The sequence below is a fragment of the Rhinoderma darwinii genome, chromosome 9, assembly GCF_050947455.1.
Source record: "Rhinoderma darwinii isolate aRhiDar2 chromosome 9, aRhiDar2.hap1, whole genome shotgun sequence".
NCBI classification, from domain to species: domain Eukaryota; kingdom Metazoa; phylum Chordata; class Amphibia; order Anura; family Rhinodermatidae; genus Rhinoderma; species Rhinoderma darwinii.
Window position 1 is genome coordinate 50792673 of NC_134695.1, and position 14618 is coordinate 50807290.

A 14618-nucleotide genomic window follows, 5' to 3' on the forward strand; every position below is an offset into this window, starting at 1 on the left:
AGTGTAGCTAAACATTTGACAAACTTCTGACATGTCATATGACATGTTTGGATTGGTGGGGGTCCGAGCACTGAGACCCCCACCAATCGCTAGAACGAAGCAGCTGAAGCACTCATGTGAGCGCTCAGCCGCTTCGTGTCTGTTCGGCTTTTTCCCGAAAGCTAATGTATCGGAGTACGGGCTCATAGACTTTCTATTGAGTCCGTACACCGATATATTTATTTCCGGAATAAGCCGAACAGACACGAAGCGGCTGAGCGCTCACACGAGTACTTCAGCTGCTTCGTTCTAGCGATTGGTGTGGGTCTCAGTGCTCGGACCCCCACAATCCAAACTTCTGACATGTCACTATGACATAACAGAAGTTTGTCAAACGTTTAGCTACACTTTAAACTGTATACAATTGCCATAGTCTAACCTAACCCTTGTAGTCACCTGTTGCACTAGCCTACCAGTAGGGCTACATGGCAGACTGGAAACAACAGTTGTCTAGTATATAGCCCTTACCTATATAGCCCTTACCCTGAGTAGCAGCTTTTTTCTCCTATAATGCATAAATCAAAAATGTATCTTTATTCACAAAGACAAATGCTTAGTTATATGCAAATATATCCAGCTTTCATATATTCAGTTTTATAAATAAGATAAAAAAAACGACATTCAGTCCTGGGTAAAAAGATGCTGCCGGTGAAAGGTTGGTTGGTTGTTGCAGATGGCAGCATTTGCACTTGTTAATATTCCGAATGCAAAGCAGAAGTATCATTCAGTGACAACTGTGCAAATGGCTGATTCATTCGCTAAGTCACGTTTGACGAATATGTGCATAATTATATACATGGGGTGTTAATATTCCCACCTGACTGTGACTAGTAGAATAAGAGAGAGGAAATATAAAATATCTATGGTTGAATCAGAGTAACCCTTAGATGGATAGATTAGATAGATAGATAGATAGATAGATAGATAGATAGATAGATAGATAGATAGATAGATAGATAGATAGATAGATAGATAGATAGATAGATAGATAGATAGATAGATAGATAGATAGATAGATAGATAGAATTACAAAAATACTGTGACACATGTAGAACACTAATAAAGAGGGAGTACATTTAAAGGGAATGTGTCGCGAATGAAACCTTTTTTTTTAAGTAAGTTACTTTTTCTATTATATTTTTTACGTTTTTTGCTGTATTTTTTTTTTTCCACATGGTGGAAAGTATTAAAAATTAAATAATAATTTGACATGTTTTCCTATGTTGGCCACCAGAGGGAGCACTTCCCAGAATTACAGCAAGGTGAATAAGTCAAAGCAACCTGACTCACAGCTGCCGTAAATGTGGGAGGGAATCTCACCCCCCCCCCCCCTACAAGCCAGGAAAAGGTGTCCTCAAATTGCTAAGAAGTGTCCAGCTGCCATTTTGGGTGTGATTCTGCAGCTGACAGAAGCTATAGGACACACCAAAAGGCTAAGAGTATGTTCCCATGCTTACTAAACAAAGGGAAAACAGCTCCTGATTTTCAGCCATTTTTTAATCAAACTCGTGTTTTTGGCGGAGTTTTTTTACGGACGTTTTTGGAGCTGTTTTTCTATAGAGTCAATGAAAAACGGCTCCAAAAACGTCCCAAGAAGTGATATGCACTTCTTTTTGGCGGGCGTCTTTTTACGTGCCATTTTTGGAAAACGGCCGCTTAAAAAACACCCCGTCGGAACAGAACGCCGTATTTCTCATTGAAACCAATGGGCAGATGTTTGTAGGCGTTGTTTCCGATTTTTCAGCCGTTTTTCGGGACGTTTACAGTGCGAAAAACGGCTGAAAACACTGCGTGTGAACATACCCATAGAATGATGAAAGTGAAGTGAATGACTTTTCAGTTGACCGGTTCACACGGCGTGTATTTGACACGTTTTTTTTTGCGCATTTTACGTGCCAAAAACCGTATAAAAAAAACACTTGATTACGCTTGATTACACTTGATTTTGCATGTTTGGGGGGATTTGTGTGTGTGTGTGTGGGGGGGGGTGCTCGCCGCTGATTCTTCAAAACAGCTGATAAGCGGCTATGAAGTATCAGCGGTGCCCGTGCATACTCCGCTTTGCTACACACACACACACACACAGCACTGCTACACACATACACGCAGTCAGCACTGCTACATGCATACATACACACACACACACACACACACACACACTCAGCACTGCTACATACATACACACACACTCAGCACTGCTACACAGACACAAACACACTCAGCTCTGCTACACAGACACACACTCAGCTCTGCTGCACAGACACACACACTCAGCTTTAATACACAGACACATACACTCAGCTCTACTACATCTGACAAGCTTAGCTCCGCACACCTTCCACACTGACAATACATCTAGCGACAGGGGGGGGTGGGGGCCGTCGGGGGTCACGAGAGCGGGGGTCTGTGAGAGAGGGACAGACAGAGACACACACTCAGCTCTACTACATCTGACGAGCTTAGCTCCACACACCGTCCACACTGACAATACATCTAGTGACATGGGGGGGTGGGGCCCATCGGGGGGGCAGTCGGGGGTCATGAGAGCGGGGGTCTGTGAGAGAGAGAGAGGGACAGACACCCCACTGATCATACATATATTGAATATCCAAGGGACATGGCATCAATCTTTAATAGTACAAAACCCCTTTAAACTTCACTAATAGGTGCATCTTTATTTTACTACTCATTGAAACAACGTAGATGTACATATTCTTACTACTTATAGAAATTTGGGGCACAAGAAATGCTCCTCCAGCATTTTTAGCAAGCTCCAACATAATGACTCTTTGTAGTTCTTAACATTTACATTCTTGAATTGGATAGTTGTTGACCTAGTCCTTTCATACTTCAAACGCACCTTGGAAAAGACACACAGCAGTTGCCTGAACTGAGATATTCTATTTCTGGGAATGTTCTACAGTTAGAGATTAACTACTTCATTTTACAGTCTTGTTTAACCCAGTTTGGAAATTTAATCCTAGTAAAATGCACATACAAGATATATGGCGGCACAATTTTTCCTGTGAAAATGTTGTTTTCAAAGCCTGATTGGACGTAGAAACATAGTAAACTATGAGTTTTGTTCATCCAATAATGACAACCTTGAGGCTTTTTTAACTACGGGGCAGTGTGTTTGATGCTTACAGCCATCACAGATAATGGAGGAAGATAAAAATCATTAAGGTAATTGGTGGGGTTGGATATTTTGGGTTGGCAACAGTGTTTAGATGCTTCTTAATATGTTTGAGGAGACCTTACGAGGATGAAGACTTTTACGAGACCATTATACAATGTATTACAGGGTTTCCGCTACGTATTGGTCTCTGTATAGGTCTATTTGTGTCTATATTGGCAGCTTAAAAGGTTTATCCGGGATGTGAAATTTATTTAGTAGGAACTGGAAATTAAATAAATAAACAAAAATGGCAATACTTACCTATCCTTGCCCGCAGCGATCTAGCGCTAAGCTCCGGGGGTTGTTTACATGCACGTAGCTTGTAACCGCTGCAGCCAATCAGAGGGCTCTGCAGGGCTCAGCAGTCATGTGTAGTATTTCTGGAATTATGGCAGAAATACAATTTGTTACCGCTGAGCCTTCTTATTGGCTGTAGCGGTCACATGTTACGTGCATGTAAACAACGACCGGGAGTGCCCCCCGGAGCTTAGCGCTGGATCGCTGTGGGCAAGCATAGGTAGGTATTGCTTTTTTCATTTTTTTATTTCATTTTCAGCCAGTACTAAAACATTTTCACATCCCGGATAACCCCTTTAAGCAAGTTACAAAATGGGTTAAACAAAGTCTAACTAAGGGTTTTCTCCCGAAAAACAGAGTCCAACAAGGCTTCTCTAACCTCCAGCGATTAGCTGCTATCAGAGGGTAGGGCTGCATTGATGTCCTGAGTTCCTCAGATCAGGATTTACTCTTATTTAGCAACGCTCTGTTTATGGTCATAGAGAAGGCCTGAGCAGAGGACGTTCATATTCTCTAATCGGGCATACAGACAAAGGTTGTCCTCATGAGGCAACACCTTTAATAAAATACTTTCTTCAAAAGTTTCCAGCATGTACAGTAGTTTCCTTTCTTAAAGCGATGGATAGTGATAGATTTCTCCTGAACCCCTTGTATTAACAAGGGGTACAGTAGAAACCTGTCCCTGATGCAATAGACTCCAGATTTTAAAGAAAATGTGACGGGTAAAAAACAAAATCCCCCTTTTTCCTTAGGGTATGTTCACACGTCCTATTTTCAGACGTAATTCGGGCGTTTTATGCCTCGAATTACGCCTGAAAAGACGGCTCCATTGCGCCTACAAACATCTGCCCATTGGTTGCAATGGGTTTTACGATGTTTTGTTCAGACGAGGTGTAAAAGAAGTGCATGTCACTTCTTTGGACGTTTTTGGAGCCGTTTTTCATTGACTCCATTGAAAAACAGCTCCAATTACGTCCGTAATGGACGCCGTGAAAATCGCGAGTACTTGCAAAAACGTCTGAAATTCAGGAGCTGTTTTCGCTGTTTTACTGCTGTTGCGCGAATCACGCGCCTCCCACAGAAGTGCTTCCGTGTGGTGCGCGTGATTTTCACGCACCCGTTGACTTCAATGGGTGCGTGATGCGCGAAAAACGCACAAATATAGGACATGTCGTGAGTTTTACACAGCGGACATGCTGCGCAAAAAATTTCGGACTGTCTGCATGGCCCCATAGACTAATATAGGTCCGTGCGACGCGTGTGAAAATCACGCGCGTTGCACGGACGTATTACACGTTCGTGTAAATCCGCCCTAAGTCTGTGACCCTATTAATGTTAAAGCGTTAATATGCCAAAAAGTGATCCCTCATGTGACTTTAGTTGCTTGTTGACATGCCTAGAGCTAAAACACACAGATATTTTATATATGGGCCAGCACATGTACCTACAAAATGAGACAGCGCTACTGCATCACAGGAGGACCAACTTCCATATAAAACCACAGTGGCATAGATAGAGAGGTTGCGAGGTAGCAAATCTGTCCTTTGATACAGGTACATGTGATTAGTAGTTAGGTAGAGGGCCTGGATACAGCTTTTACTCCAGGGTTTAGGACATTCAAGCTATGACCTTTGTAAAATGTTTCTCTCCATTGATAAATCCTATTTAAGAAAGGCATAAAATGGGATAACAATATTTTAGAAAACAGAAAAGTCCAAAAAAAAACATCCAAACAAGGAGAGGATATACTATACAAATGCTGTAGAGTTTCCTTGAAGAATTAGGGAGATGACACACTTGGCACTTTTTCTGGCTTCAAGCTGGTGATTATCCACTTTAGTTAAATCTCTCTAAGTAGAGGGCTAGACTCGAAATTCAGATTGGAAAATATCCAGCAGTGGATGGTAGGAGAAAGAAATGCCGCCAAAATAGTGTTCTAGTCTAACTGTATAAGACAGCGATAGATAGATAGATAGATAGATAGATAGATAGATAGATAGATAGATAGATAGATAGATAGATAGATAGATAGATAGATAGATAGATAGATAGATAGATAGATAGATAGATAGATAGATAGATAGATGGAGAGATAGATAGATGGAGAGATAGATAGATGGAGAGATAGATAGATAGATAGATAGATAGATAGATAGATAGATAGATAGATAGATAGATAGATAGATAGATAGATAGATAGATAGATAGATAGATAGATAGATAGATAGATAGATAGATAGATAGATAGATAGATAGATAATGGAGAGATAGATAGAAAATAAGCCATAAGTAGTGATCATGGATGCATGCTATTCCCTGCATGGTAACCCATATCTATAGACCTAACTGTACCAACACCGCTCTTCTACTGACGAACTCCTCCTGCAGTCTGACACGATACAGGTTTATGAACATAAGTGTTGGCATACAGTGTATCAATAACACAAATTAGATCTTTATCCTCTAATTGGCGTGCCCATTATTTTCTGTTTCTCCCTCCCTCCTCTTTATGTAGCTCACACACATATTTATTCCTTAGCTCCACATTATCCTCAGGGCAGACACGCTGTATCACAACATATAATTACATCCACTGAAAAGCCATCAGACCGATAGCACCCAGAAAGCGAGCAGGCTACATTGTATGCTTGTGTCTCCTCTAGTGATATCATTGTATATTGTCATTCTGCATATTTATATCACCTGCACGATCTGTGTGAGCTCGTAACAAAGAGAGAGCTGAGGGCACGATTTATTATTGTACTCTTGCCAGTGGTGGATGGTAAACCCATTACACAGAGCAGGCCCAGACTGGCATAACAGCAGCCGTGCAATTAACAGGACATCACACGTAATATACAAAAGCAACACTGACACTATACAGAGCAGCATTTAGGGACAGTTGTCCCTACCCAGAATCCAATGCAATTTGCAGACAGAAATGTACACATGGGTGTGACAATTATTACAGAGACACACAGTGTTTTGCATAGAAGTAGATGCAGTGCCCTAGACAAATTGTGGAGGGTACTAGATAAACTGTGGAGGGTACTAGATAAACTGTTTAGGGTCCTAGACAAATTGTGGACGGTACTAGATAAACTGTGTAGGGTCCTAGACAAATTGTGGACGGTACTAGATAAACTGTGTAGGGTCCTAGACAAATTGTGGACGGTACTAGATAAACTGTGGAGGGTACTAGATAAACTGTTTAGGGTCCTAGACAAATTGTGGAGGGTCCTAGACAAATTGTGGAGGGTACTAGATAAACTGTGGAGGGTACTAGATAAACTGTGGAGGGTCCTAGACAAATTGTGGAGGGTCCTAGACAAATTGTGGCGGGTACTAGATAAACTGTGGAGGGTCCTAGACAAAGTGTGGAGGGTCCTAGACAAGTTGTGGAGGGTCCTAGATAAACTGCAACACTGCCATTATACAGCCCAAAAATATTACCCATAGTGTGCCTAAAGAATACCACTTACAGTGTGTACATAATAGTGGCATACGGTGCACATGTGCCTATTCAGACTATAACATGCACTAAATGATAGGAAACAAGTTCAGGACAAAATAACATAAGAGTCTGCCACCTCATCCAGATGATCAGACACAGAATCTTTTTGGGCAAAATATTTTTAGTACTCAAATAAAATTGCTATATAGTGCCTAAATAATACCACACCTGGCACAGTGACTGACATATCCCACAAGAGAGGAAGGTTAGAGTGACCCATGTGTTTTGCGGAAAGAGTAGTAGAGACTCCTAAATGGTGGAAACACCAGGGCAAATGGCAAGTTGAAAGCTACAGTATAATTCCGCCTTGAGCAGATTAAGGAAATAATTTATTAGATTTTGGGAATTTACAATCGAAAAACACACGTGATTATGGCTTTATACACTGGCGTAGCTATAGGGGTCGCAGCGGTCGCAATTGCGACCGGGCCCCGAAGCCAGGGGGGCCCACGGCCCCCCGCACCACATCAATAAAAAGTTACTATAGTAACTCGGGCCGCGGGCCCCTGTTACTATAGTAACATACTTTACTTACCTTCCTGGTTCCGGATAGCAGCGGAGGTCCTGACGTCAGGCGCTGTGCGCAGCGCATGACGTCACAGCGCTATGCGCCGTGCACAGCATTGAGACGACAGAACTCCCGCCGCGGCCGAATAGGAAGGTAAGGTTAGCCCTGACTGGCGGGGACCGACTCCCGGGACCCGCCAATCAGCTGTTTTGAAGGGGCCGCAGCACTCGTACGAGAGCTGCTCCCCTTCATTCCGGTCACACTGTGAATCGGTGTCGGCGATTCACAGTGTGAGCGAGTAGTGAAATGAAGGGGAAGCAGCTCTCGTACGAGTGCTGCGGCCCCTTCAAAACAGCTGATTTGCGGGTCCCGGGCGACACATCAGCTATTGATGGCCTATCCTGTGGATAGGCCATCAATGTTTAGGGACTGCACAACCCCTAAGCCTACGATGTAGCAGGCTTAGGGGGCCCATGAGACAGGATCACAGATTGTGTGATCCTGTCTGCTGGGCCCTGTATCTAAGCCAATCACATGGTAGGCTTAGATACATGGCCTATGCGTGATCCTGTCTGCTAGGCCCTGTATCTAAGCCAATCACATGGTAGGCTTAGATACATGGTCCATGTGTGATCCTGTCTGCTGGGCCCTGTATCTAAGCCAATCACATGGTAGGCTTAGATTCATGGCCCATGTGTGATCTTGTCTGATGGGCCCTGTATATAAGCCTACCACACTGTAGGTTTAGATACAGGGCCCCAGCACACAGTAATCTTATACTGTATAAGATTACTGTGTGCTGGACCCTGTATCTAAGCCTACGTTGTGGTAGGCTTAGATACAGGGTCCCACAGACAGTATCACACATGGGCCCTGTATCTAAGCCTAACACATGTGTTACTAATCATTTTTTGTGTGTTTTCTTACAGGTTCGGTCGTTGGACTACGTCGGATTCCAGGACTACTTCGATGACAGCTTTTTTTTTATTATCAATAAAATGGTTAATGAGGGCTGTGTGGGTTTTTTTTTTTATTTCAATAAAATATTTTTTCTATGTCTTTGTGTTTTTTTTTTAAACTATATTACTACCGCCTTAGTAATGGCCGCCGGCTGATTGACAGCATCCATTGCTAAGGCGGGGCTTAGTGTTAGCGGATGCAGAGGCTAACACTAACCCCCTTTATTACCCCGGTACCCACCGCCACCAGGGGTGCTGGGAAGAGCCGGGTACGATCCAGTACCTGACCATCTGTAGTGATGGTCGGCCACTGGGGTGGCCGCAGGCTGGTATTATCAGGAGGGGAAAGGCCAAAAACAGTGGCCCTTCCTACCCTGGTGATGCTAGGCTGCTGCTGCTGCTTTATTGTATCTGGCTGGTTATGAAAAATGGGGGGGACCCCACGTCATTTAAAAAAAATAAAAAAAAATTGGAAAGAACAATGTGGGGTCCCCCCCCAATTTTCATAACCAGCCAGATGCAACACAGCAGCAGCAGGCAGCATTACCATGGTGGGATGGGCCACTGTTTATGGCCTTCCCCAGCCTAATACTACCAGCCTGCGGCCACCCCGGTGCCTGCCCGTCACTACAGATGGTCGGGTACTGGTTCGTACCCGGCTCTTCCCAGTACCCCTGGTGGCGGTGGATACCGGGGTAATAATGGGGGTTAGTGTAGCCTCTGCACCGGCTAACATTAAGCCTCGCCTTAGTAATGGAGGTTGTCAATCAGCCGGCGGCCATTACTAAGGCGGTGATAATAAAGTTTAAAAAGATACAAGCACATAGAAAAAATATTTTATTGAAATAAAAAAACACAACCCTCATTAACCATTTTATTGAGAATAAAAAAAAAAACGCCGTCATTGAAGTCCTCGTATCCGAAGTCCAACAACCGAACCTGTAAAAAAACACAAACACACAAAAATAATCAGTAACACATAAAGAAGCAAAATTATTATTCTTACCTGTCCTGGGTCCAGCGCTGGAGCCGCAATGTCAGCGAGCTGGGCCCTGTATCTAATCCAATCATGTGTGATACTGTCTGCTGAGCTGTGTATCTAATCCAATCATGTGTGATACTGTCTGCTGAGCTGTGTATCTAATCCAATCATGTGTGATACGGTTTGCTGGGCCCTGTATCTAATCGTATCTTGTGTGATACTGTCTGCTGAGCTGTGTATCTAATCCTATCATGTGTGATACTGCCTTCTGAGCCACTGTATCTAATCCTATCATGTGTGGTACTGTCTGCTGAGCCACTGTATCTAATCCTATCATGTGTGATACTGTCTGCTGAGCTGTGTATCTAATCCTATCATGTGTGATACTGTCTGCTCAGCCACTGTATCTAATCCTATCATGTGTGATACTGCCTTCTGAGCCACTGTATCTAATCCTATCATGTGTGATACTGTCTGCTGGGCCCTATATCTAATCCTATCATGTGTGATACTGTCTGCTGAGTCACTGTATCTAATCCTATCCATAGTTTACAGGGTCGTAGTGCTATAGATATGCTATGCTGTCTCATATACACACTTTTTTTTGGGCGGACACATATGTATTGGGGCTATTTCCCCTGACATTTTAAGCCCTGAGGGTATGTTCACACGGCAGCGTTCGTTACGGCTGAAATTACGGAGCTGTTTTCAGGAGAAAACAGCACCGTAATTTCAGCCGTAATGGCATGTGCAGGCGTCTTTCGCTGCGTCCATTACGGACGTAATTAGAGCTGTTTTTCTATGGAGTCCATGGAAAACGGCTCCATTTACGTCTGAGGAAGTGACAGGCACTTCTTTGACGCGGGCGTTTTTTTACGCGCCGCCTTTTGACAGCGGCGCGTAAAAAAAATGACCGTCGGCACAGAACATCGTAAGACCCATTCAAATGAATGGGCAGATGTTTCGCAACGCTTTTGAGCCGCATTTTCGGACGTAATTCAATGCTAAAACGCCCGAATTACGTCCGTAAATAGGGTGTGTGAACCCAGCCTTAGTGACGCCCCCGGCTGCTAGTGCTGCATTGTTGGGTCACTTAGGAGACCCAGCGATGCAGCTGAAGGCTGCGGACCGTCGGCCATGAGAAGTTTGCGGGGGGGGGGGCCCAGTAAGAATTCTTGCATCGGGGCCCATGAGCCTTTAGCTACGCCCCTGGCTTTATAGCACTAGTAGAAGCAGCAATCTTGTTAGGTCTGGTTGACTATACCCAGACCATCCATGGCATTCGCTGCATAGGGGGCTCCCTGATACTGTGCCTATTATCAGAAACAATCTTTTTAGCAGTTGAAGACGTTAAGATGATAAAAATGCGAAAAATTAGTGTGACAAATTGCAAATCCATCAATAGGCACGTAGCTATTGTTTACAGCAACCTATAGTCTGTGAATAGGAAACATGCTCCAGGCTATTATAAATCAGCCTACAGTCTGCTGATTGGTTGGCATGGAAGCTGCCTGTATTAGGGTGGATTCACATGCGGCAGATTTGTTGCAGAAATTTCTGAGACTGAAAATAGTTTCAATGATCTGAATAAGGTTGTTCCCAAGGCAAACACATGGAATTCAGCAAGCCACATTCAAATGTATAGGAGAGTTGGTGAAATTACTGCAACAAATCAGCCGCATGTAATCACACACTCTATTAATCCAGAGCTGCATTCACAATTCTGCGGGCTTCTAAACTGAAATATCCCAGCATTCCTTGATGGTTGAAGGCATGCACAAAGCTTTCTCTAGGGATTTTGGAATATGTCCCAAAACAAAGTCCTAAATATACATTTCTATATTTTCATGATTTATTGGGAATGATTTCCTTACAGTGGTGTTGACTTTTTCACTTAATGGAGGAGTGCACAATACTCGCCCACTATGTGGATATGAATTTCAAGATATCTTCAAAGATGGGAATAGTTTTCCTACAAGAAAATCTGATGCCACCTTGCAAATATAATTTATGTTCATTGCTGTTCATGTATTTTCTCGTATGATTCCTGTTTAAAGTCATATATCTGTTGTGACTGATGGAACAAATTCTTTTTTATCAGAACCAATTGTTATAGTGACGTATGCAAAATCGCTCATATCATCCAAACCAGAGGCTCCTCCAAAAGGAAGAGCGACCCATCTGCAAACAGAACTGTTTCGGGGTTCTTGCCCCTCATCAGTAGAGAACAGGGTACTGGTTGGCTGAATGGGATGATTTAGACACAGCTCAGGGAGGGTACTAGCTCTCATTGGCTCTAATTGATATGAGCTATTTTGCATACTTTTTTCCCATAAAGCATTGCCTGTAAATAATTCTCCCTACACCTGTTGGGTCTCCTCAATAAGAGCCAGTACCCCTAAATTCCTAAATCAGTAGAAGATATAGGTCCATGATGTATATCTCTCACTGAAAAAGCTGGGTGAACACTGAGGGTATGTTCACACAGCCTATTTTCGGGCCGTAAACGCTCGAAAAATGACCGAAAAATCAGAAGCAGAACGCCTCCGAGCATCTGTCCATTGATTTCAATTGGAAAACGGTGTTCTGTTCCGATGGAGCGTGTTTTGCAGCGTTTTTTTTATGCGTAAAAAAACGGCCGCGAAAAAGAAGTGCAGAACACTTCTTGGGACGTTTTTGTAGCCGTTTTCCATAGAAAAAAGCTCCAAAAACGGCCGTAAAAATCGCAGCTAAAAACGCAGCGAAAATCGCGAGTGGCACAAAAAACTTCTGAAAATCAGGAGCTGTTTTCTCTTGAAGTATTTTGAGACGTTATTAACTCTGCATGTGAACATACCCTAATATGACTTCTATTAAGTCTCCCAGCTTTCCCAGACTCCCGACTGTCAAATCTGCTTCCTTTTACTGATATGGGGAATTAATGTACCGCTTCATAAATAAGTAGATTTGCAATTCAGAAATCTGGAGCTGCAATGGCAGAAAAAGCAACACAATTGGAAAATCAGCAAGGGAAAAACTGTTATAACTAAGTAACAGCTGAATATAATTTTTAACAACTTCATAGAAGAGGACAAATCAAAGACTTATATTTACTGGTGATATATATATTTTTTTCTTTCCTTTCGCTCTTTAAAAAGGTAATATATCATCAAAAATAACATTATTTAAATGAGGTTTTTATTGCAAACACATTTAAAAAATGTTGTTTTTTTAAAATATATATATTATGTAACTGTCCCAAAAATATTCCTGTTTTCACAAGAGCCACTGGCTGACATTTTCTGTTTTCTGTTTCTCACTTTTCAGCTTTGCTGTGCAGACTGGTACAGCAGTGTCATTTCTATCGTACTTGTAGAAGCCTAGATAGCGCAGGATAGCAACACTACCCACAGCCTTTATGCCAGTCCCTGGCTTCTGGGGGAGGAACTGTACTCCTTGTTTTCCTGGAGACTGTATTAGTCTATGGTCACTTTTCTGACACATAAATTCCCATTCATTGCAGCTACCATAAAGTATGCACGTCCGGCTGCACTGACTACATAGAGAACACAGGAAGGAATTGTGTTTCTCAAATATGGCCCCCCCCCCCCCCCCCCCCGGAAAGTATTTTACAACTAAGAAATAAATAGCTAAGGCTGGGTTCACACAGAGTTTATTGCAGGTGGAAAATCTGCTAGAAAATTCAGGCGTTTTTCACTGCGTTTTTCCATTGCCATTGAGCGCCGCGGGCATAAAACGCGGCGAAATACACTTTCTCTGCCTCTCATTGGTGTCAATGGGAGGTCAGATGCGTAAACGCGCGAAGATAGGGCATGTCCCTTCTTTTTCCCGTGAGCTGATTTTTCTGCTCGCGGGAAAAAAACGCCTCCGCCTCCCATTGAAATCAATGAAACTAAAATTAAATTCATGACATTCCCTTTATCGCCCTGTTCGAACTGAGTTTTTTTACACGTCGGAAAACGCATCAAAAAAAACGTCCAAAAATGCCTCCCATTGATTTCAATGGGAGGCGGAAAAAAGGAAGCGACATGCCATATCTTCGGGCATTTACGTCTCTGACCTCCCATTGCGTGGCGTTTTTGCCCGCGGTGCTCAATGGGCGCGAGCGACAAACACCACGGAAAACGCCCGTGAACAGGGCCTAAGGATTGTTACAGGCATTCCTATGCTAAGACTTTCTCCTAGGAACTCAGAATACTATTTGTCTTTTAAATTAATGAATACTTTCCTGCCAATCGCATTCATCTAGAACAAAATTAATATTAATCAAATTTCACGTCTTGTTGATTTCATGTTGTATGTATATTGCAGGGAAGCCGAGGTGAATTGCTGCTGTCGCTCTGCTATAACCCCTCAGCAAACTCAATTATTGTCAACATCATCAAAGCCCGGAATTTAAAAGCCATGGATATCGGAGGCACCTCAGGTCTGTACAAGCCTCAAACAAAAACCCTTTTCACATTTGCTTCTATACAGATTTTAAAGCCTATTATTATCAAGAACAGAAAAAATATTTCCCATGTAATCAACCAGCGTTCCCGTGCCCATTGCTAAAATGGCAGAATAGAGTGGTACTGACGTGTAACATAATGACCAACTGTACTGGTGTATTGTAATGTTTTGATTTTAGAAAATCTTGCCAGTTATTTTATGTTCATGAAAAAGTACCGCAAAACAATAGATGCATATAACTTATTCATGAAAGACTAGTAGTATTAAAAAGTAGAGTTTCTTAAGGGCCTGTTAGCCTAAAATCTGCAGCTTATTAAAGTGTCTGGTGTACTGTAGAAATAAAGTGGTGGAAGATAAAGTCGTTATCATGGGGGCACATATTTTTCAGTAAACCCATTGAAGAGCTCCCCACTGAATAGCTTAAAGGGGTTTTCCTATTCCCCCTAAAAAAAAAAACACCCATAATACAACCTATTTCAGGTAGTTATTTTTAATTTTTCTATGCGTTTCAGCTATCACTCCTCATCAGGGGTCGGGGGCCACAGTGGCCTGACAAATTTATTAGAATTTATGCCAAAAAGTATGCTCACCTCACCTACTCCCCTCCAGGTCCCCTCAGGCTCCCTCAGCTTGTTGCGGTTCATACAACGTACTGATGTCGGGCAGCGTCATGACATTTTTTTGTGACA

At 42.7% G+C, this 14618-nt stretch overlaps 1 protein-coding gene across 4 annotated transcripts in view; it reads left to right on the plus strand.

The window, feature by feature from the left end:
* SYT7 (synaptotagmin 7) overlaps positions 1–14618 on the plus strand; it is a 315087-nt gene that overhangs the window by 289498 nt on the left and 10971 nt on the right. For all 4 annotated transcript variants that reach the window (XM_075837640.1, XM_075837639.1, XM_075837641.1 and 1 more), the window contains one exon: positions 13789–13903. In XM_075837640.1, coding sequence (XP_075693755.1) covers positions 13789–13903 — 115 coding nt within the window. The remainder of the gene's footprint in view (positions 1–13788; positions 13904–14618) is intronic.